At 39.1% G+C, this 25118-nt stretch overlaps 1 protein-coding gene across 8 annotated transcripts in view; it reads left to right on the forward strand.

Moving 5' to 3' along the window:
* GRIK1 (glutamate ionotropic receptor kainate type subunit 1) overlaps positions 1–25118 on the forward strand; it is a 438990-nt gene that overhangs the window by 380802 nt on the left and 33070 nt on the right. For all 8 annotated transcript variants that reach the window (XM_043449029.1, XM_043449031.1, XM_043449030.1 and 5 more), the window contains 4 exons: positions 1610–1813; positions 2771–2994; positions 8832–8950; positions 13450–13667. In XM_043449029.1, the coding sequence (XP_043304964.1) occupies positions 1610–1813; positions 2771–2994; positions 8832–8950; positions 13450–13667 (765 nt within the window). The remainder of the gene's footprint in view (positions 1–1609; positions 1814–2770; positions 2995–8831; positions 8951–13449; positions 13668–25118) is intronic.

The following is a 25118-nucleotide window of genomic DNA, read 5'->3' on the forward strand; positions in this document are numbered from 1 at the left end:
GACTCTTTGCAACCCCATGGACTGTAGCCCACCAGGCTTGTCCATCCATGGGATTTTCCAGGCAAGAGTACTGGAATGGGTCGCCATTTCCTTCTTCAGAGGATCTCCCCGATCCCAGGGATCGAGCCTAGGTCTACTGCACTGTAGGGAGATGCCTTACTGTCTGAGCCACCAGGGAAGTCCTTTCTTGACTGCTCTTTAAAAGCCCAGGTAAAGGCAGCTCCTGCTCCCTGTTGCAATCCTATCATGCCCCATCCAGCCACTGTTCACTCATAAACTGTTGGTCCTCCCTCTTTGCTCCTCCCTAATCCAAGAATGGTGCTTCCCAGGTGGCACTCCTGGTAAGGAACCCGCCTGCCAATGCAAGAACGTAAGAGTTGTGGGTTCAGTCCCTGGGTCAGGAAGATCCCCTGGAGGAGGACATAGCAACCCACTCCAGTATTCTTGTCTGGAGCATCCCATGGACAGAGGAGCCTGGTGGGGGACAGTCCATCAGGTCGCAAAGAGTCATACATAACTAAAGTGACTGAGCAACTTAGCACACACGCAATCCAAGAAATATATAGGAGTGGCCACCTCTAAAATCATCACTTGTGGACATTCCTGTTTTGATTCACTCCATTATGTGAAATTTATTTCTGAAACAGTTTCTGAGAATAGTTCATCCAAAACAAAAACTTTTTTTCTGGTGACTACTTTCTCTTCAACTTTCTCATGGAAATATAGAGTTTTCTACGTCTATCAGTTTGTTTGAGAATAAGCCTAAACATACAAGACGGATCAGTAACATAGTAACTATTTTGATTTTATAAAATAAAGTAAAATTTTACTTAGTCAAATGAGAATTAATAAGGCTAGAGATACGTAGTTGTAAGGAAAAGTTCATTATTCGTAGGATAGGGGATTTATCATATAAGCAAAGAACTTACAAGACGGGATCTCTGAGATGAGTTCAAATAAGAAAATGTAACTGATGATGAAAGGAGACATTAAAACGGTCTTTGAATAAGATATCCTGAAGGAAGCCAGGAAAAATATGTAAGTATTAAGGGAAGAGTGAAATTGAAATGCAATTTAGCTGAAAAATGAGACAATTAAAATATTTAGAGTACTTAGGAGAGAGGAAATTTGAAAAATAAGAGAATATGTTTGCTGATTTAGATTTCCTTTAGTAAGTAGGTGAAGCTCACAGATATAAGCCAGGAGGGTAGGTGGGTCTAGCCCTAGAAGCTTAGGTGTAGACACGGCTAGAAACCAGACAGCCAGACATCAGATCCTCCACTGCCTTCTCAGCTAGACCTACGGTTTAAACGTGATCCTGTCTCTATCACACCGTTTACTCACAGCTCTGCCCTCAGCAGTGGAGGGGAAAAAAACTCTCAAAGAGAGAAGAGGGAGAGAAAGCAACGTAGGAAGTATTCTATATTTATAGAAGATGCACAAAAGATGAGCTTAGTAAAGGCAGAAAAGGAAGTGGCTTTCTTTAGTATTCTCAAATCTTAAAAACTGTTTTCAAATATTTTATGTCTTCTGGCTGTTGTTGGAGCTCATGTAAGTAAATTCTGCCTTTCATTATAGCAGGGTTTCACGTGTGATTTGTTTCATATAGGAAGAACCCTATGTGATGTACAGGAAATCTGATAAGCCCCTGTATGGAAATGACAGATTTGAAGGATATTGCCTGGATCTGTTGAAGGAATTGTCAAACATCCTGGGTTTCATTTACGATGTTAAACTCGTCGCTGACGGCAAATATGGAGCTCAGAATGACAAGGGAGAGTGGAACGGAATGGTCAAGGAGCTTATAGATCATGTAAGCAGAAATGCATCTCCTGCATTGTGGTCTTAAATGTCTTAAAAATGTGTGATGAGAAGTAAATGAAGAGAGAAAGATGTCTGAGTCAGAGGCAGAAGGCATATATATATATATATTTTTTTTTTAATCATAAAAATGACCTAAAAAGTGGGAGAAAACCACCTATAAATGTAGTTTCCTTACTTAGGAGGGCAACAGGGATGAAAATTGAGGATAAAAATTTATGGGCTCATCCTTCATACTGAAGAATAAACTTGAGTGATTCTTAGATTAGATAAGGAGTTCTGAAGTTTGCAGCTTGAAGCAAAATCTCATCAACTAATTTTATGACCAAGTTGCTCATTTCTTACTTTTCTCACATGTCCTTTTTTAAAGACATTTTTCTGCAATTTTTCCCCCTCCATTTAGTTCCAGAATGTGTGTATGTGGAACACATATATATTTGAGTTTAACACATATATATTTGGGTTTGAGCAAAGGCTGAGAGATGGTGAAGGACAGGGAAGCCTGGCGAGCTGCAGTCCATGGGGTCGCAAAGAGTTGGACATGACTTAGCAACTGAACTACAACACATATATATTGGAGAAGGAAATGACAACCTGCTCCAATAGTCTTGCCTGGGGAATCCCGCAGACAGAGGAGCTTGATGGGCTACAGTCCATGGGGTTGAAAGAATCGGACATGACTTAGCAACTAAATATCACCTGCCTTACATATATACGTGTGTGTGTGTGTGTATGTTTCACACCTTCTGCTTTCTCTTTGCTAACAAATACTATTCCATAAACATAACTGTGTAGTCAACTGTTTTTATGTCAGAGTCAATCATCATAGAAGCTTCTTGTGTGAGAAGTTTTTGGAGTTGAGAATGGGAATCAGGAGAACCAGGGAGAGTCTAGACATTCTCTCGGAAGCTAGACAGCTAAAGGAACCTTTTCAAACTTGCTTTTGCAGAAGGCCGACCTGGCAGTGGCTCCTCTTACCATCACCTACGTGCGGGAAAAAGTCATCGACTTCTCCAAACCCTTCATGACCCTGGGCATCAGCATTCTCTACCGGAAGCCCAATGGCACTAATCCAGGGGTCTTCTCCTTCCTCAACCCCCTGTCCCCTGACATTTGGATGTATGTCCTCTTAGCCTGCTTAGGAGTCAGCTGTGTACTTTTTGTGATCGCAAGGTAAGTTAGAGAACCACTGAACTTCCAACAGGTCTAGGTCAGTCTCAGGTTGAACTGTGTGCTCTGGAGGTAGACAGAGATCATGAACATCAAAGTATTCATTTAGTTTTGCCTGGTGTTCTGTTCTGTCATGTTCCCCCTCATAAAAGCCACTCTGTAAATGAATATCTTCTAATTATTTATAAAGGTACTTTTAAAAAATAGTAAGATCACTATGTTTTATACTAATTTAATTTTATCAGTATTTAAAGCAACATACAATGGTTATTTACCCATTTTCCATGAATTATATTGCCACAAAAGCCAGAGCTCAGCTAATAAATCTAAAGCAATTCAACAGGGAGAGGAAAATGGTGTACGGATACTTGACCCCTGGAATATTTGCAAATAATAAGCAAAATAGAAAAAAAAAGTCAGCTAGGAACTGTTGTAGCAATTAAGAAACACTGGATTAAAAAGGATCATGGAATCTTCCAGAATAAAGACAAACACTTTTGAAAATTGTATAAAATTTATTTTTAAAAAATCGGTTAACAAGAGAATTCTAGAAATAACTATGAATACAATCTGGAGGTATGAAATCTTTGTGCTACCCTGGTGATTCTGTTTAGATTTTATTTTCTGAAACAACTCTACATTTAACCATTCTGCTCCACACAATTTTTCAAAGGATTTTTATACCATTCAGTAGATCATATTTTCTAAATACCTTTGATAGTGAATTTGAAACACGGCTGCTTTATCTTTCTGTTGGCTTAAACAGTTGATAGCCCTGGACAAACCATGTTAAAAAAATAATTGCATTTTTATGTGCTCTACTCATTTTCAATCTTTTTCATCTTTCAACAAAACTCAGTAAACTTTTTCCTAATCAATTTTTGTTTTCCCTCTAGGAATTTCTAAGAGAAATATTTCTTCATCCTAGTCCTTTGTCATTGTTCACTGCATGATTTTGATTAATGCCAGGTAACTCTTTCTCTGGCATAATTATGAAGAAAACTTAGAAAAATAACCTAGTTTAGAAAGGTCTTACAGATCCTTTGCAGACACAGTCAAAGCAAATTAATGTGTACTTTCGCATATGAGTGAGACACATTCAATAAGAAATGAATGTTTGGAAGTTCTTTATACCTCATAAACTATACAATTACCAAACCCTAGATTGTTTTCCAAGTTTTGTCCAGATATTAATTTTAAATAATTACCAAAGCATTCTTTCCATGTGTCCTACCTCAGAAAATAATATAGTGGCAGTATGTAGTGTGATATTATCCTTTGATAATACTCAATCAGTGGTTCTCAACTAGGAGAGATTTTATCCCCCAGGGAACATTTGACAGTGTCAGGAAATAGCTTTTGATTGTTATAGCTGAGGGTGGAGGATGCTACTGGTATCTGGTAGATAGAGTCCAGGGATGTAGCTAAACATCCTGCAGTGTGCAAAACATCATGCCTCCTATGACAAAAAGATATCCCCAAAATGTCAATAGCGTCAAGTTGGAAAAACTGTGCTCTAAATAGTTAAAGATGATATTGCTTGGAATGTCTAATTTTCAAAGATGAATCACTCACCTTTGGAGGTGCATGTCTCATTACTTGCTCCTAAGTGAAATAAATACTCCCTTCAAATGGTCATGTAATATATGATTGCCTCAAGGGGATGTGCCATCTGACGATAGCTAAGAAATCTTGTGCTGGCTTGTTGTTCCATTCCTCTATTTGGGGCCCACACCTGCTGGGTGATTTTAGGACTAGTGGGGCAATCCAAGCAGCAGAGGGTACCAGAGAAGTGAGTTTCCGTATTCCCCAGTTCATTGCTTTATCTAGGCAGTGATGCTGATGAATAGAATAGTCAAGACAATGTTGATGAGCAAGTAATTACATTATTTATCACACTGACTTGCCCAAATTGGCAAAAGAGAAAACCATGTCAACAGCATCCAGCAGTTCTCACAAACACACGATTTGAAAGTATTTGTTTACATTTGACCCCAACTGTGTCTTCAAGTTGCCTTATTTTTACCACCAAACGAATGTAGCATTCAGTAGCTTTCCCATCCTTATGTTATCTGTTCCTCTGTAAGCTCCTGGTGATCCAGAGCCCTACATTTTCTAACTTGATTCTCTTTCAATGAAGAAAACAGCCTCCAGGACTTCCCTGATGGTCCAGTAGTTAAGATTCCACGCTTCTAATGCAGGGATGCAGGTTCAGTCCCTGGCCAGGAAACTAAAGTCCCATATGCCGTGTAGTGTGGCCAAAAAATTAAAAGAAGCAGCCTTGTTTCTCCCCCAATCAACACCATTTACTCAGGATTCCTACTCACCAACAGTACATTTTGTAGACCAGTTTTTTCTTTGTTTAGCTTATTACCCTTCTCACTGTCTGTCTCTTCACTCGGGGTCTTGGAGAAGTGGAAGTGTCAGACATCAAACCCAATCTTTCACGCAGCATGGTGGTAAAACGTAAAAAATTTAAAAAATAACTCCCTGCGGTGCACAGGTGCATTGTCATGGGGATTGCATTCGCAACTATATTCATCTTCCCCATACCTCTGAATCCATTTCTGCTTCCAGTTCATAAAGCCACTAAATATATCTTGGATGTGATTCCCCAAGACAAATCCTGGTTAAATAAGTGTGCCGATTCTCTTTGACTTCCCATCATCATACCCTGAGACCATGAACTTGGTTACTCTGCATCAGTAAGCTAAGATGGAAAATGACTTTCTGTTACCACCTTAGTGGTTTGCATTCAAAGTTAGTGAAATAGAAATGAAAAACAGTTAATCTCCTAATCATTGTTAGCTCTAGAGAGGCTTTTGAATTTGTGTTTTGAAGTATACCCTTTCTTGTCCTTTTAGAGGGGAAAAATAAAGCTCATCACTGCTTTGGGCTTATGTCCTCACTAGACAGAGGCTTACGAATCATTTGCTGAACTGAATTGATTTATAAAGTTAGACAAACTAAGGAAAATCATATAAAAATTTTTAGTTACTGTGACTTGTTACAAACGTGCCTGTCAGTGTTTTTGCTTTGTGGTTGACATTTTATAAATTACTTTTTGTAAAGTATTTAATCCCAAGGAATTATGTCCATCATGAACATACAATTTAGATAGACCAAATATTCAGAAATAATGTCTGCTTACATCTTACAATTTATGTTTATCTTCTTAAAATGGACATTTTTTAATTTGGCTTCTGGCAAAGAAAAGATCAAGAAAACCTTTGACTGTAGCTCTACGGTTATACTATAAACCCAGCCAGTTACATTACAAGATTGAGAGCTTTCTCCATTAAAAGATCTCCCTCTTGTTGATGTAGCCTGATATCCATTCTCAGTCATAAAAAGAATCCCTTAATTAGAAGTCTTCAGTATGAGCATCATTTTATATCTTCCATTCAAGTAAAAGCCTGGCATATATGAACATAAAACCAAAATGAGCCTCTGTATTTCAGTATAACTCTTCGAGATGCAAGTTTTGACATAAATTCTAAGCACATTTGTCCTTTTCTCTGTCATTTGACTAAAACTGAAATCAGGTGAGCAGAGCAGCTTCAGACTATCATTGGTACAGGCCATGAATTAATCTTTCTACCGGGCTTCCTGGTGATGACATTGCTGTCACACTGGCTATCTTTAAGCAGACGTTAGGAATTTCAAGCTGAAATATCCACATCCAGGCAACAGGTAGATCTATTGCATTATGAAAACCAGTGTGCTACGGTACAGCATCAAATCACTATTTAGTATTCCTCAGTCCACACTCTCTCCAAGTCACTCAGAATCCCAGAGAAAAAGAATCTAAAATATCTCCACAGAGCAGGCAGAATCACATTGCTGTTTGGACAGTTTTCTTTTTTGCCAGAGAAAACTAGATGAATTGTTCACTTAGAGCTGCAAAGTCTGAAATACTGGAGCAGGACCGAGTGAGATGCAGCTTTCCAAACAAAGAGGTGGTGAGTTCATTCATCAGAGCACAGACACGGGAGAAATGCCGGAATATCACGGGGCTGGTGGTGGCCAGGTTTTATGATCTGTTTAGAAAAACTTCTGCTTTGGAAGGCAGAGCCCTCCTAGTGTATTGCAATTAATTTTCTTAAATTATTGTACAAGTGCCAATGATACTGCTTAAGTAGTGGCATTTTTACTCTGCATACTGCTGCAATTAGTAGGTTCGTTAATATTGGTATCGGGTTCTTCGGCTCAGCAAACTTCTATGGTTATAAGAGAGTATAAATTCAAAACTTAATTATATTGTTGAAACAGTAATTAAAATGTATTGGCATGGCATTGTCAATTAAAGCTTTATTCATAAGCTTCACAGGAACCTGCACTGTTTGCCCTGCAGCTGTGGAGAGGCGCAGTAATGAGTTGGATGCCATTATTATGGGATAAAGTATGAGGCTGTTATCCTAGTCTCCTTAAGACTTGATGAGGAGACCCTGTATACTTTTCAGAAGGGGTCTGCAGGTTTAGAGCATGGTGTTTCATTTAGAACTGTCTGCCCGCTTCCTTGTGCTTGATTCAAAGTGTGCCCCGCTTCTCGCTATAGATAATGTATTCACCCTAACACCAACTCTCCACCACGTGTCAGCTGCCTGCTATTGTTTACTGCTGAAACCTTATGGCCGGAGAGCATTCCATATGTTCTCATTGACTTTATGGGGTTTGAACATTACTCTTACACTCCTGCTTGCATTAAAAGGACCCAATGGCAAATGGCATAGCTTTCGGTGCTAAGGACTACTGCATTTTAAATCATTTCCACATCGCTTCACAGAGCACTTGCTAATGTCGTTTTTGGAAAAATAAGTGCCCCTTGGAAAGATAGTCTTAAAAAGGAAACACAGAGCAGGCAGCTCCTTGGACTTGTAGAGGTCAGGCAGATGTTTAGAAAATAGAAGAACCAAAAATCATTTCAGCCCCTCAAATTTTTATTTTAACACAACTTAGAGATATCTGGATTCTTTCTTCTTTACAAATAAGGAAACTGAAGCCAGAGAGTTTAAATTACTTGTTCAAGGTTGACTTCCTTGCCAACTAGGGCTGGTGATCAAATGACCACAGTTCACAGTTGTAGAAACAATTCGAAATGAATCTTAGAGGAAAGTCTGAACCTAAAACTGTCCATCCAGACATGCTCTGGCCTTAACATTAATGAAGTCTGATGCCTGGGCCAGGGTACTTCTGAATTTGAATTTATCTCTTCATTTAAAGATTGGGATTTTTATCTCCACATACTATCATAAAAACATCGAATACACCCCAATCCAGACCTTCTTTTTGTTCACTAATCGTTTGAAACTTGCAACTCCTTTGATGCATTATGAAATCACTAGACTACATAGACTCCTTTGATCTATCAGTCAATAACCCTTGAAGTCCAGTCAGCCCTGTATTTCCTGTCTTCCTCAGCACCTAGCGACACAGGGTCTTGATATTACAGTTGGTATGCAATTGTGTGTATCATCGTCATCGCTGCTCTGTGGGGTAAATACTTGGGATGAGTGGACCTCCCTTTGCAGTCCATCTAGGTGTTCAATAAAATGGAAATGAGTGAAAACTCAGAAAAATTCAGTAGACATAGATCTGAGGAATATGGTTCCAGCCAACCAAAGGGCTTTGCCTAGAGATCAGAAGACTGGTAAATATATAATGTCTAGAGTCTCCTTTGCACTTTGCCCACTAAAGCTGTAAGTTTATGAACCTGGCCTACTGTTTGGTTTGACGCATCCCTCATTAGCTGTTGGGTATGGTGCCTCATTCAGTGGATTTCTGCTGGTGCCGCAAGTATCTACCTCATGTTTACAGACTGTTTCTGTTAACTACTGCAGGTTTACACCCTACGAGTGGTATAACCCCCACCCATGCAACCCTGACTCAGACGTGGTGGAAAACAATTTTACTTTACTAAATAGTTTCTGGTTTGGAGTTGGAGCTCTCATGCAACAAGGTACAAGGTTGCCCATCTTTGTCACACGCATCCCACGGTCTGCTGACAGGCTTTTATGCTGGTAAACTCCACCAAGAAGATAGGGAGTAGGCTAAAAACCAACTCAGAAGTTAAAAAGATTGAACCCAGCTTCCTAGACAGTTCTAAAAATAAAAAAGACAAAAATATGACAGGAACAGAATTCCTTTGCTACAGATCTAAAATAAACTTCTATCAAGCAACAAATACAAATTTTCCTAGAGGGAAGGAAAGGATAAATTACCTTAGAAATTGTTTACAAATGCGTAGATGGAGATATCTATCTTTTCCTTTTTAGTCATAACCTCACAAGTTACAATTTGGAAAGGGATAAAATTTGAATCCTTTGAAAATTAGGTTGACTTACAGCCTTCCAATAGATGACAGTCCCAAAAACTGTCACCTAATTACCACTCTGACAAACCCTACTGGGATTTATCTTAGTTTCCCAGTAACTTTTTACACTCTCCCTCAGTTAGTAACCATAGCAACAGTAAACTGGAGATGTTGGAGGAAATGAAATTCAAACCACAGAAATGTAATACATTTTGTACTTTTTCTATGATTTGGAGGATTTTGATTTTGTGGGGAAGGGAGGAGTGAGTTGTTATAACCTTTGGAAGAAATCCAACACTTCTGTGGATTTTCCTCAGCTTTGATTCCAGGCGTATGGTCTAGAAAATATTTCTCAAGATTAAATGCATTAATTTAAGAAAATCATCAGTCACAGATGCTATTGTGTTTGGAATATCTCCTTATTTGACAACAAGCTGCAAAATAAATTGGCAAAGGAAATTTCAACTAGGATATATATTAAAGATGTTTGTTACTTAGGGGTAAACCCCAAGGTTTCTCAGGAGGGACTTGTTATCATGCTACTCGAAGTGTTTATATTGTGTTTAAAAATTCCAAGGAGAGAGAACAAGGGTTTCTAGTGTGGAAATACCAAATAATTGAGCAAAGTGAGTAAATCATCTCAACACGCAGTTAAGTATAGTTTATTCAGGCAGTGCAAAGTAGGTGTAGACCCAGCACCTGATTTACTGGAAATCACTTGCGTGAGTTTAAAGCATAAGACAGAACTATAAATCCCACAGGAAAACTCATTGGATGACATATACTGCTTTACCAGTGCGTTTAGTCTTTAAGGCATTTATCTTGGGGGCCATCAATTTCAAAAAGTGAAAGAGACTTCCTTCCTCACCAGTAGCTTGCCTTCCTATGCCATTAGAATAGAAAAATACAGCCTTGGGTTTCCTAGAGTATGCAGCACGCCTGTGCAGGTATACGTGACCGTGACTGCCTTTTGTCATATGAGTGTTATTGTTGTTGTTTAGTCGCTATATCATGTCCAACTCTGCAACCCCTAGGACTGTAGCCTGCCAGCTCCTCTGTCCATGGGATTTCCCAGGCAAGAATACTGGAGGGAGTTGCCATATCCTTTTCCATGGATCTTCCCGATCCAGGGGTCAAACACATGTATCCTGAATTGGAAGGCAGATTCTTTACTGCTGAGCCACAAGGGAAGCCCATCATATGAGAGTACCCTCTCCCTAAATTTCTCTTTGATATGCTACCTGTTTGGAGTTTCCCATCATCCACAGCAAACCGTGGGATGCAGTGTCTGCTAGTTACCACGACCTTGGGTACATGACAGTCAGCCCCAACCAGACTCTGCTTGTTTTTCAAGAAGTTTAAAGTATCTGTCAGGTGAAAAAATATTACGATGTACAAATTTGCAGACTGGTGACTATTCGTGCATTTGTCCTTAGCATGTGGCATTGGACCGGGTAGCTAACTTCTATACTGACTGTTGTGCTCTTGCTAGCAAAAGTTTGTCACTGTACTCAATTGGAAACCATTTTGTTTAATTTGTTTTTTAATGTGATGATCAGGCTTTCTCTTTTCTACAGAGCGTGAGCAAAGTCTGGATCAGGATTGGCTGTCATGTCTGCCGTAAAAGGCACTAAAGAGACTTCAGCAAGTATTGTCTCTCATCCCAAATATTTTCTGATGATGTTTTATTCTACTTTTATTACTGTCATGATTTCATCCTCTAGAGTTCTGAACTTTAACAAATCATCTCTACTTGAGTGAAGTCATTTCTAGGTATATCAGTTAACACTGAGAGTCATGAAAGTCAGAAAACTGTGTGAATTTTTTTCAAAAGATGAAGTGTTGAGAAATTCATACCATCTACCAAGGGTTTAAAATGTAGTACGAATAGGTTCCTATCAATTATTTTTAATTTCCAAGACAACTTCATTCAAACGTATAAATACATTTTATTTTGAAGTGTGATAGAATTGAATTTATTATTGCATGTAGACAGTTGGTTATCCATCTGTCTGCCCAGTTTTCCTGCCATATAATACACAATTATACAAATAATAAATTAAAACCTGATCTTTTCACAAATGCAACCAAATAAAATAAGGATAAATTCACAGCAGAAAATCTATACCTATAAGCTAGGAAAATATATCTACTAACTGTATTACCTATTTCCTATGGGTATTTTATGAAATAAATGGTGTTTTAACGATAGCCAACTAAAGATCTAAAATAATATCACACTGCCATGAGGCTGCTAGATCAATTCAGCACGAAGATATGAAACAAACTTGGGCATTAAACATACACACCCATAGGCATATAAATCCCATTAAACTGCAAGATTACAACAGCAACACACTATCTTACTAAATCCTTAGAAGCAATTTGATGAAAACTGTTATAAATCTGTGTAACGTTACACACTCAAATTCAAACAAACAAGCAAAAAAAAAAAAGAAATAAAAACCACGGTGAAGCCATTAATCTCATTAAAAGAGAATAAAGTACAAAGAATAGCTTTAGAAGACTATAGCTAATTCAAAGCTAAGAAACTCTTTATCTGCATATCATGAGCCTGGAGCTGACTCTGATTTCATGAGAAATATTTGCATTTGTTTACAGATTAACCTTGAGCATAAATTCATGTATTTGTAGATTGGTAAACTCCAATTTCCCTATCTTAAGTCATTAACGACAAAACTTCAAGACAATCAGAATAGTGAAAGACTCCTTTAAACCAGATAATTCACCTGCTGAACTTCACACTTTAGATTTAACTTAGGGTGTATCCCATGGACGGAGGAGCCTGGTAGGCTGCAGTTCATGGGGTCGGGAAGAGTTGGACATGGCTGAGCGACTTCACTTTCACTTTTCACTTTTATGCATTGGATAAGGAAATGGCAACCCACTCCAGTGTTCTTGCCTGGAGAATCCCAGGGATGGGGTCGCACAGAGTCGGACACGACTGAAGTGACTTAGCAGTAGCAGTTTTCCTTTCACTTCTTAAGTGGTCCCATAAACTCTATCATTTCTCCAAGTTTATGGAGAAAATGCCAAGAGAGAAACAATGGTGAATTTCAGGCAAGCAGATTAACCAAAATCCATCCATGGATCAATACAATGAGGGTAAGGGCTGCATATACCTTTCTGCCCCTTTCGGTTCTGCTGCTGGATTTATAGCCTTCCATAGCTCAGCTTGATCAAAAGTTATGAGCTAGAGCGCTTTCACAGATGCTCGTCCTTTGTGTAGGTAAACTTTGCCCATATACCCTTTCTTCAAGAGAGAAAGATGTTTTTTCTTTTTTTGGTAAATACATTAAATGCCTCTATATTACCTTTATACAAATAATCAGGAATCATCTGATAACACCTAAAATGAGTGTTTTTACCAAGAATGACCCCTTTTCACGTGCAAAACAGCCAGTCTTTGAAGCATAATTAAATTGTACTTTATTCGAGGACAAAATTGTGCCTTTTCAGTGAATATATTATTTTCAGTTAAACAAGAATCAACATTAAAAAAATAATTTTGACTTCAAAAATAACATAAAACAATAAAAAATGATTCATCAGCCATCAAGTACAGTTGCATCCAATATCATTTGATTTGTAAAATAGTGTTTTATTAAATGCATGTGATAAATAGCATGCTATGTAAATCTTTTGAAAGTTTCTCCCATTCTTTAATATTAAATAAAATGTTAATGTTAATATTTTAAAGCCTTCACTGTTGTACAACCAAGAACATTTTATTTCACACAATAAGATGCATATTAGACAGTACAAAAAGGCCAGAACTCTGAGGATATTTCAGCAAAAACAAGCAAACAAACTCAAACCTAAGCAACTAAACTATTTACAAATTTTAGACATATTATATCTCAGGGTTAAAACTATTAAAACCATCAAATGGAAATAAATCACACTTAAGCAGCAGCAGTGATAAATTATAAAAGATCATTTAGATTTTGCTTCATTTTCTAAAAGATACATCTATTCACCTACACACAAGAGAATAAATGCTTGATAGATTTATGATTTTGAGTCACAAAAATGCATTATCTCTCTAGACTACTGTTGAATCTTGAGTCTCCTCTCTTCTAACACCTCTGTTTAACACTCTTACTCTGATGATACCATCACAGGATCAGAGTTGATGCCCAAAGCTCTCTCGACCAGAATAGTTGGAGGGATATGGTGGTTTTTCACCCTAATCATCATTTCATCCTACACTGCCAATCTGGCCGCCTTCTTGACAGTAGAACGAATGGAATCCCCCATTGACTCAGCGGATGATTTGGCAAAACAAACCAAGATAGAATATGGGGCTGTCAGAGATGGATCAACAATGACCTTCTTCAAGGTAAGGAACTAACGGTGTATTTTCAATGGTCATCTCATACTAATGGAAAGAGGGTGTAGAATAAGAGTCTGTCCAAAAACTTAAAAAAAATTGTTAGGCCATTTTTTTATAAAATAAAATGTCTAATGATATAATCTGATTACAAAGAACCCAGGTGCCCACGGCAGTCAGTGTAAAGCAATTTCTTCAGTTCATCTAGATATCAGCCCTTCTATCCCCAATATAGTACACTCAGATCCACATATCTCGACCTTCAATATCTTTCTCTTGCCTTTAGACCATTTAAATATCAATCCTTCTATCCTCAATTTAGTACACTCAGTTCCACATATCAGTACCTTCAATATCTTTTCTTACCTTTATATACATTGATTAATGACTCATGTATGGAACTCACAAAATAAAGTTTACTTAATCTGAAATTCTGACAATCAAAAAATGTGAATATCATTATTTGATTCTTTGTGTTCTATACTGGATAAGACAGGAGCAGATAACAAGTAAATGTGTTGATAGTGGAATTTATTTGCACAATTAAATCCAAAAATATCCCAGGAGACTCCAGTCTAATATTGCATCTGCACCAACAGGGACAGTGCTCCCAGAGCAGCCTGAAGCCTTCCCATAGCCTAGAGAGCTTTCTGAGGCACCAAACGAGATTTAAGCTGGAATCAATATAGTTTTAGTGTCAAGTACATTTTGTTGTTCATGTCTTTTAATGACTTACCCGGAGTAATGAAACTGATTTCAGCCTTGCATACAGAATAAGCTGTAGTACTTTTATTATCAAATCTCAGATACTGTATCTCCCATGGGGGAAAATATGGATTTTAATAGATCCAAAAACCTTTAGAGATGACAAAAAACCTTAGAGATCAGAAAGATTCAGACCTTCACATTACTCATGAAAAGAACAAAACCCTCAGAAGCTAAATTACCTGCTCAAAATCATACACTTGGTTTAAGACAGAGATAGGCTAGGACCTTCTTGTAAGAGGTAATTGTGCCTGGGAGGCGGGGGGTAGAGTGGGGAAGGAAAACAACAATTGTAACCAAAATAAACTCTAAAAACACTTTTGTCAACATCTCACACCCGAATTACGAAAATGAAGTTACCACTCCAGGACCAAGTGGACTGCTCTGACTTGTGGAGGATATTAATGTAGAGACAAGATATTAAGGGTAAAAAGAAGTGAACACTTCTTGGTGTAATAGTTCACAAAAATTGGTATTGTGTATGTGTGTATGTTAATAGCTCAGTTGTGTCCGACTCTCCGCAACCCCATGGACTGTAGCTCACCAGGCTCCCATCTATTACTTATGCAGTGCGTGTGGTTTAGCAATTATCAACAGTAATAGATAAACAAATAAAAACTTGTTTTAAGAGTAAACTAGGGGGCATCCCTGGCAATCCAGTGGTTGATACTTCACCTTCCAATGCAGGGAGTGTGGGTATGATTCCTGGTCAAAGAGCTAAGATACCATATGCCTTGGAACCAAAAAAAAAAAAAAAAATACAAAATATAAAACAGAAATGATATTTTAATACATTTAATAAAGTTTTTAAAAATGGTCCACATCAAAAAAAAATCTTAATAAAAAGAGTACACTACACCAGTACACTATATCCAGAGGTTTATAAAAAACAGAGTAATCTTAAAATGTTAGGATTTTCTTTTCCTCTATTTAAAAAAAAATGATTTTTAAACACTTTTTTTTTTAAAAGAAATATGTCATTGATTTAATGAAGGTATAAAGTGTGGTGACTGTTTCTTTTTTGGACAAGTGTTGTTTTCAGGACAAATGACATTAAATATTGGCTTTCCAACTTTCTGAAAGCTTGAATTTTCCTAAAATCAATAGTGTGAAGAAACGCAAGCTACCCCCAGCTAGTAATTCATCACAATACTTGTCAGAAACCAGGAAAGTGACCTGCAAGGCATATAGGACCAAGGGACACTGCTAAAGTAGAATTGAGTAAGTCTGAAAAAATGTCTGAAATGACTTACCTCTTTCACCAATATCAAAAAGTTTTAAAGTATTGGGACATGGGCAAGCAGAAGCAGAGAAGATTCTATGACTACTGTGATATAGTATAGTATACACAGAGCTTGTGCTCAGTCATGTCTGACTCTTTGCAACCCCATGGACTGTAGCCCGCCAGCCTCCTCTGTCCATGGGATTTTCCTGGCAAGAATACTGCTTACTAAGATGCACATCATAAATATAAAAAGAGGGAGAGGCTATGCTTTGAAAAAGCCAGAGATCTGACTCTTGCCACCGTCCAATCAATCGTTGGATTCACACAGTATCCTTTAACCTCATTTTGATTTGTTTCTGCTCACGTGTTTCTACGTATAAAGGGTGTTGGTCCCCTTGTCTCCTGGCAGGATCCTAGGGTCAACACATTAAGGTATTCTTGGATAGTGCTTTTCATGGAAATAATTCAGCACCAGTCTCACAACAGCTGCTCCCTGGGCATTTTCAGAGCCGGCTCCTGCTTGCTCCCTGGTACTGAGGCACAAGGAAAAGTCTCTCTGGTGGCCGGGCAAACGAGACAATAAGCATCTCAGGGAGAAACACCATGATGAGAGTACAAACAATGACAGGGAGACGAGAAGCATGCATTACACACTAGCTCATAGCCACACACTCTGCTCCTAAACACTTTAAAGATAATATCTCATTTGATCCTTATAAAGGGCGACTGAGGGAAAAGCTAATATTATCCCCATTGTATGATGAGGAAAACGAGGCATCTATACATGCGTGCTAAGTCACTTAAGTCATATCCCACTCTATGCAACGCTATGGATGATAGCCTGACAGGCTCCTCTACCGTGGGATTCTCCAGCAAGAATGTGGCAGTAGGTTGCCATGCCCTTTTCCAAGGGATCTTCCCAACCCAGGAATCAAACCTGGGTCTCCTGCATTGGAGGCAGATTCTTTACCTTCTGAGCCACTAGCAGGAAAGTAAATGAGGCATCAGTTCAGTTCACTTCAGTCGCTCAGTTCAGTTCAGTCACTCAGTCATGTCCAACTCTTTGCGACCGCATGGACTGCAGTGCACCAGGCCTCCCTGTCCATCACCAACTCCAGGAGCTTGCTCAAACTCAAGTCCATCGAGTCGGTGATGTCAGCCAACCATCTCATCCTCTGTCATCCCCTTCTCCCGCCTTCAATCTTTCCCAGCACCAGGATCTTTTCCAATGAGTCAGTTATTCACATCAGGTGGCCAAAGTAATGGAGTTTCAGCTTCAGCATCAGTCCTTCCAATGAACACCCAGGACTGATATCCTTTAGGATGGACTGGTTGGATCTCCTTGCAGTCCAAGGGACTCTCAAGTGTCTACTCCAACATCACAGTTCAAAAGCATCAATTCTTCAGCGCTCAGCTTTCTTTATAGTCCTACTCTCACATCCATATGTGACTACTGGAAAAACCAGTTTGACTATACGGGCCTTTGTTGGCAAAGTAATGTCTCTGCTTTTTAATATGCTGTCTAGGTGGGTCATAGCTTTTCTTCCAAGGAACAAAAGTTTTTAATTTCGTGGCTGCAGTCACCATCTGCAGTGATTTTGGAGTCCCCAAAATAAAGTCTCTCACTGTTTCCATTGTTTCCCCATCCATTTGCCATGAAGTGATGATGGAACCAGATACCATGATCTTAGTTTTCTGAATGTTGAGTTTTAAGCCAGCTTTTTCACTCTCCTCTTTCACTTTCATCAAGAGGTTCTTTAGTTCCTCTTCACTTTCTGCCATAAAAGTGATGTCATCTTCACACCTGAGGTTATTGATATTTCTCCTGGCAATCTTGATTCCACCTTGTGCTTCATCCAGTCCAGCGTTTCACATGATATATTCTGCATATAAGTTAAATAAGAAGGGTGACAATATACAGCCTTGATGTACACCTTTCCCAATTTAGAACCAGTCTGTTGTTTCATATCCATTTCTAACTATTGCTTCTTGACCTGCATACAGATTTCTCAAGAGGCAGGTCAGGTGGTCTGGTACTCCCATCTCTTTCAGAATTTTCCACAGTTTGTTGTGATCCACACAGTCAAAGGCTTTGGCGTAATCAATAATGTAGAAGTAGATGTTTCTCTGGAACTCTCCTGCTTTTTTGATGATACAATGGATGTTGGCAATTTGATCTCTGGTTCCTCTGACTTTTCTAAATACAGCTTGAACATCTGGAAGTTCACGGTTCACGTACTGTTGAAGCCTGGCTTGGAGAATTTTGAGCATTACTTTGCTAGCGTGTGAGATGAGTGCAATTGTGTGGTAGTTTGAACATCCTTTGACACTGCCTTTCTTTGGGATTGGGATGAAATAAGGCATAGCTCCATTAAATAACTCACCACAAATTTATAAAGCTATTGATGGGAGAGCCAGAGTTCAGTCAAACTCCAGAGAGTTCTAGAAGATAAGCATCTTGAGGATAGACAATTGGTCTCTTTTGTTTGTCATTTATATCCTCAGAACCTAAAACAGTACCTGGAACATTGTAGATACCTAGTAAAGTATAGTAGACACTTAGAAAATCTGTTTTTAATAAATGAGCAAATGCACTGATGAAATCTAAGAGAGATGAATTCTATCAGAGAAAGAAAAAAGAAAAAGAAGGGAGGGAGGTGAAGAAGTGTATTTGTGCAGGCTGCTATAACAGAACATCAGACTGGGAAGTTTATAAAAAACAGACATTTATTTCTCACAATTCTAGAGGCTGAAAGTCAAGACCAGGGTCCAGCATGATTGAATGAGGGCTCTCTTCCAGGTTGCAGATTTTTACTATGTCCTCCTGTGGTAAGACGGGCGAAGGCCTTTTAGGAGCCTCTTTTATAAGGGCACTAATCCCATTCATGGCTCCATTCTCATGACTCAAACACCTCCCCAACACTTCGCCTCCTTATGCCATCACCTTGGAGGGTCAGGATTTCAGCATATGGATTTGGGGGAGGAAACATTCAGACCATAACAGGAAGGATACAGAGAGATCCACAGAGGAAGAGAAGCCGTCCTATGTTCCTCGATTTACAAGTTATCTCGTAGCCCAGCAACCCTATTTATCAAGAAGGAATTTATTTGCAAAAAGAGAACAAGGACTAAATCCGATTTAATTTTCCCCTTGAGGGAGGCAAGCTGTCAGAAAGCTTCAGAGGGATCCACACTCGGGGATTTTAAGCTGGATTATTCTGCAAGGGAAAGACACGTGCCAGCCGTTAGCTCTCAGGGCAGTTCCACCCCATCACAGAGTGCAGCAGGTAAAGTCGCAAGGACTCAGTTCTGACCCGGCTCTGCATTAATGCAACACCTCTGCTGTGCCATTACGGCGTCCCTCCTCCCTTTCTCTCTTAATCAAAGACAGGATCCTCTCTGAGGTCGCTGAATCAATAAGGAAAGCTTCCTTTACCTGGTCTAGCTTACCCGCATTCTGATCTACTGTTGGGGCTGTAATGACCCTTGCTCACATAGGTTCCATTCATACTCAGTCACAAGGAAATTTCTAATAAGAAGCATTTATTTCATCACACAGTGTAACTTCAAGCACTTTTGTCCCCTCAATATCCTCAAAATATCCCTTTGGCACATTCAAATGGTGAAGCCGACTCTTTGCTTTCAAGATGATTCTAAGTTGTTTCACAGCTGAGGAATAGGCAGTTGGAAGCTGAAAAGGACTATGGAAATTACTAAAATCCATAAACAAAGTGCACTAACCCTTCACATTTGGTCTCTGGGACACAAGCAGGGGATGCTTTTAGTAGAAGTTTTGTAGGCAAAGGGCTTCCCAGGTGGCACCAGTAGTGAAGAATCTGCCTGCCAATTCAGGAGATGCATGTTTGATTCCTGGGTCAGGAAGATCCCCTGGAGAAGGAAATGGCAACCACTCCAGTATTCTAGCCTGGGAAATCCCATGGACAGAGAACCTGAGAGACTACAGTTCATGGGGCTGCAATGAGTAAGACACGACTGAGCACACACACACACACACACTGCTTGAAAAGTGTGACCGGAAGTTGCTCACTAAAATTTCCATCCAAAGTCTTCGATTTTTTTTTTTAAATCTAGACTGCTATTCTTGCAGACAACCTGGCCTTATATTTCAGATTTGGGATATTTGATTTTCAACGTGAGAAAAAAGTTATTTTTTTAAATAGCTCAGATGAGGTTTCGCTATCCATCATCTGAATTTAGACAAGGCTGAGGGAATAAATTGACATTTATTAATCAAGTGGTGGATCACGGTACTACTTGTCTAAGACAAGGGAGGCCAAAATAGTTTTCCTTCATAGAGCCATTTGTATGTGGAACAATCACAGTGATCACTAGGGACTGTATTTACACAAAGAACTGGGATTAAATCATAAATTCAAATACATATATATTCACAAAGTTTTATAGATGGACACCTCAAGATACCTATATGCTAATGCCCATTAAAAAAGAACAATTTTAAGTTTTGTAACCAAGGGCATTTAGTTAATGATGCTTATTAAATATCATACTTCCTCAGGGTCATCTGCCCCTGAGTCTTAAAGACTTCAGCACTGTGGATGATATAATGCCTATTTGATGACAGGGTGTCAGTCACCAGTAGACCAATTACCAGGTCAAAGTTAAAGAAAGGCAGAGTGTTTTATCAACTGTCCAGGGACTGTCGAAGATGTTTTAGGAGATTCTCCAAGTATAAGGGGACCTTTTATTTGTCCTTGTTGGGCTATCTATCAATTTTTAAATGAAATCTCTTTATAAATCGGTATGCTAATAATTCAGAGCTTCAAGAGACTTCATATAAGAGAATTTTTTAAACAAATTCTCTTGTTATTTTCTACTCAGGAGAATACTAATTGATAACATGGTATTAATTATATTGGTTTCTCAGTTCTCTGCTGTTGAATTGCTTTGTCCTTTGAATTGTTTCAAAATCCTGAATGATAGACTTTCCAGCCCTCCCCACTGTCTGAGACCAACCCAGCATCTTAGGAGATACAAAGAATAGTCAGTTCAAGATCTGTGGACATAACTTGAGAGCAGATTTCCTAAGGCCATTTCCTCTCTTGTATACAACGATGTTGAGAGCCATGGCACCCAAATACAACTTCTCCTTTTATGTTAGAGCACTAAGGTACTAATCTTTAATCTTCTCCATGTCTCATAAAAAGTAGGACATGTGAAGAAATTGCTTTTTCTCCTTGTAATTATTAATTCTATTAATTACCCTAGGACAAATGGAACAGCCCAAACTTTCGTCTCACAGTGATAGTTTAGCAACTCATTTCTTTTTCCTAGATGAAGAAATAATTGTCATGTTAAAAGTTGAAGACTCATTTAAGGCCTAAAGCAAGGGTTTTCTCAATGCCTCTTGCAAACCATCATCCAAGAATAATGATTTAGGTTCAGAGATTAGGGATCTCAGCCAGTCTTCTCAGGAGGTATAACTAGCATAAAATTAAAACTTAGAGTAAAGCTTTGTTCTGGAGCCAGATAGCCTGGTTCAGATTCTGATATTACTGCTTGTTAGCTGTATGCGTGCATACATGCCCAGTTGTTTCAGTCATGTCCAGCTCTTTGCGACCCTATGGTCTGTAGCCCACCAGGCTCCTCTATCAATGGGATTCTCCAAACGAGAATACTAGAATGGGTTGCCATGCCCTCCTCTAGGGGATCTTCCTGACCCAGGGATGGAACCTGCATCTCCTGCATTGCAGGCAGATTCTTTACTGCTGAGTCACTGGAGAAGCCCCATTAGCTATGTAGACCTTGGTAAGTTATTGAATCCTCTATACCTTAAAATATTATTTTAAGAAATACAAAAAAAAAAAAAAAAGAAATACATAACTTAATAGAGGTAGTGTGCTTGTAATACTAATTGGCAAATTATAAACAAGAAAACTGTTAAATAAAAAAGAGAAAAAATGCTAAAGATTATTATAATTTTCACCTACAACATCAACACCATTAGTATCCAATCCTTATTCCTAGCTATTAGTCCTGCTGTTTCAACTTTCTGAATTAAAAAAAAAAAAAAACTCTCCAGTTTGGTCTTTGTTCAGATTCCTCACCATCGTGATCCCTAGGTGGTGTGGCTTTTGCTACTAGACAGAAAATTCCAGAGAGTGCCAGTGCCCAAATCTCAAAGATTTTCAGAGGCCAAGACAGATGAAAAACTTAGTCCTTGGAAGCTTTGCTGAGCACATACAGACATTTGCAGAAGAACCGCTTCCAGATGATAGATAATCAGCAGATGGTGAGGCTGCCCTTAGAATTCAGCTGAGAAGAATGAGGCAGTTCAACTCAATTCAGCTCAATTTAGACTTTTTTCCACAATCTCCACTTTGACCAGTACTTGAAGTTGGCACTGTAAGAGATAGGAAAGGGAGGATATAAAATTTTGCTCAAGGCTTAAAGACCTGGATAGCAATAAATAGACAAGATGCACATAGACCTGTTAAATATAATACAGCATGTGATTAAATAGCATGCCTTATGCAGACAGGAAGTGGTGTGAACATAGGAAAAGTCCTTGTGAACCCAGAATAGTAGAAAATACTCATGTAAAAAATGACTCTCAGTAGAAGCTAGCCTTGTAAAAATCGTCTCAGACCCAAGTCACAGGATTACATAGATTAGATCATGGTTCAGGCTAAAATGACTTGAATAAAATAGATTTTTAAAAAATCGTAACAGGTTTGTCATTGCTGGCTTTCATGGTCTGGGGACTTTGGACCTGCTGTGGGAATAAGGGAGTCTCTAGCCTTTATAATCTCCTTCCAGAGAGTGGCTAGGTACTTTCATTAATTCAAAAGATATTTCAAGAAAGTTACTGAGTGCTGCACCAGTGCATCTGAAGCAATGAGCCATTATGGGCAGACAGGTTTCAGACAGAAATAGTCATGTAAGGAAGCACAAAATGAAAGACATTTCACAAACTTCTCTGCAGAGGAAGGAACTCTTCACATAGGAGCTATTAGGTCTTGTTTGAAAGATCCAGCCAATCCTGCCATCAGTGTTCAAACTGCCAAGTACCTATAGTTTAAAAATGTATTGCTTAGGGAGAAATCCAAGAGGTCAATTAAAGTTAACCTGTTTCAGTGCCTGATACATTGCCTGTAAGGGACCAGTCTTTAATTCTGGACAGGAGAAAAACATGAAAAATGTTTTAGCAAAGGTGTTTAAATCCCACTGAAGGAAATTGTTAAAGGGAACACATGAATTTCTAAAAACCTAGGAGATTCTGCAAATGTCATAACTTTCTGTCAATTCAAGGTAAGAGCATAATCAGCTGGAATGATCATATATATTAATACATTTGAAAGATAGAGGCCCCTCACTATAGTAAAAATGCTTTCATCTGAGAATGTTTTCTTCAAAGTGACTTTTGTAAATTAAATCATATTTTTTAAAAATCCAGGATAACTTATTATTTAATGAAATAATATATCTAATCATTTGTTAAACTTCCCTAGTGGCTCAGATGGTAAAGAATCTGCCTGCAATGCGAGAGACCAAAGTTCAATCCCTGGGTCTGGAAGGTCCCTAGAGAAGGGAATGGCTGCCCACTCCAGTACTCCTGCCTGGAGAATCCCATGGAAAAAGGAGCCTAGTGGACTCCAGTCCGCGGGGTCACAAAGAGGTGGAGATGACTGAGAAAATTTCACTTCGCTTCAACTGTGTGTTAAGGGAAATGATTGCTTTTAAGGCAACGGTTCACCTCTGATATATCTGCTTTATAAGTTTGGATGCCTGCATGGCTAATTTCTGTGTCTCTGATTGATTTTTAAGGTTTTTGCATTTTTTTTTTAACCTAATTTTATTATTTATTTATTTGCGGTTGCACTGGGTCTCTGTTGCTGCGTGGGTTTTCTCTGGTTGCGGTGAGCCGAGGCTGCTCCCTGCCTGCGGTGCACGGGCTTCTCACTGCTGTGGCGTCTCATTGCGGAGCCCCGGCTCCAGCGCACGGCCTCGGTAGTTGTGCCGCATAGGCTTAGTCGCTCTACAGCACGTGGAATTCTCCTGAACCAGGGATCGAACCTGTGCCCCCGCATTGGCGGCTGCATTCTTATCCATTGTACCACCAGGGAAGTCCCTTTTTTTTTTTTTAAATCAATGTTTATCTAAAACAAAAGTAAGTTGGAGATGACATTTAGAAATGTAATTGTCTTTGGTATTTTATTTGTTCTATAAGTATGTATTTACCATATTTATAAGACCATTTGTTTATAAGATAACAAAAATCAAATATAAATAATCTATCCTTAGTGTATTTGTGTGGGGTTATGGATAAATGTAAAAATAAGTGTATAAATAGGTGTATATATATATTAGTCAGTTCAGTTCAGTTCAGTCGCTCAGTCCTATCTGACTCTTTGTGACCCCATGAATCGAAGCACGCCAGGCCTCCCTGTCCATCACCAACTCCCGGAGTTTACCCAAACTCATGCCCATCAAGTCAGTGATGCCGTCCAGCCATCTCATCCTCTGTTGTCCCCTTCTCCTCCTGCCCCCAATCCCTCCCAGCACCAGGGTCTCTTCCAATGAGTCAACTCTTTGCATCAGGTGGCCAAAGTACTGGAGTTTCAGCTTCAGCATCAGTCCTTCCAATGAACACCCAGGACTGATCTCCTTTAGGATGGACTGGTTGGATCTCCTTGCAGTCGAAGGGACTCTCAAGAGTCTTCTCCAACACCACAGTTCAAAAGCATCAATTCTTTGGTGCTCAGCTTTCTTTATAGTCCAACTCTCACATCCATACATGACACTACCTACTGGAAAAAACATAGCCTTTACCAGATGGACCTTTGTTGGCGAAGTAATGCCTCTGCTTTTAATATGCTATCTAGGTTGGTCATAACGTCCTTCCAAGGAGTAAGCGTCTTTTAATTTCATGGCTGCAGTCACCATCTGCAGTGATTTTGAGCCCAAAAAAATAAAGTCTGACACTGTTTCCACTGTCTCCCCATCTATTTCCCATGAGGTGATGGGACCAGATGCCATGATCTTAGTTTTCTGAATGTTGAGCTTTAAGCCAACTTTTTCACTCTCCTCTTTCACTTTCATCAAGAGGCTTTTTAGTTCCTCTTCACTTTCTGCCATAAGGGTGGTGTCATCTGCATATCTGAGGTTATTGATATTTCTCCCGGCAATCTTGATTCCAGCTGTGCTTCCTCCAGCCCAGCGTTTCTCATGATGTACTTGCATATAAGTTAAATAAGCAGGGTGACAATATACAGCCTTGATGTACTCCTTTTCCTATTTGGAACCAGTCTGTTGTTCCATGTCCAGTTCTAACTGTTGCTTCCTGACCTGCATACAGGTTTCTCAAGAGGCAGGTCAGGTGGTCTGGTTTCCCATCTCTTTCAGAATTTTCCACAGTTTATTGTGATCCACACAGTTGAAGGCTTTGGCGTAGTCATAAAGCAGAAATAGATGTTTTTCTGGAACTCTCT

This window comes from Cervus canadensis, chromosome 27 (assembly GCF_019320065.1).
Source record: "Cervus canadensis isolate Bull #8, Minnesota chromosome 27, ASM1932006v1, whole genome shotgun sequence".
NCBI classification, from domain to species: domain Eukaryota; kingdom Metazoa; phylum Chordata; class Mammalia; order Artiodactyla; family Cervidae; genus Cervus; species Cervus canadensis.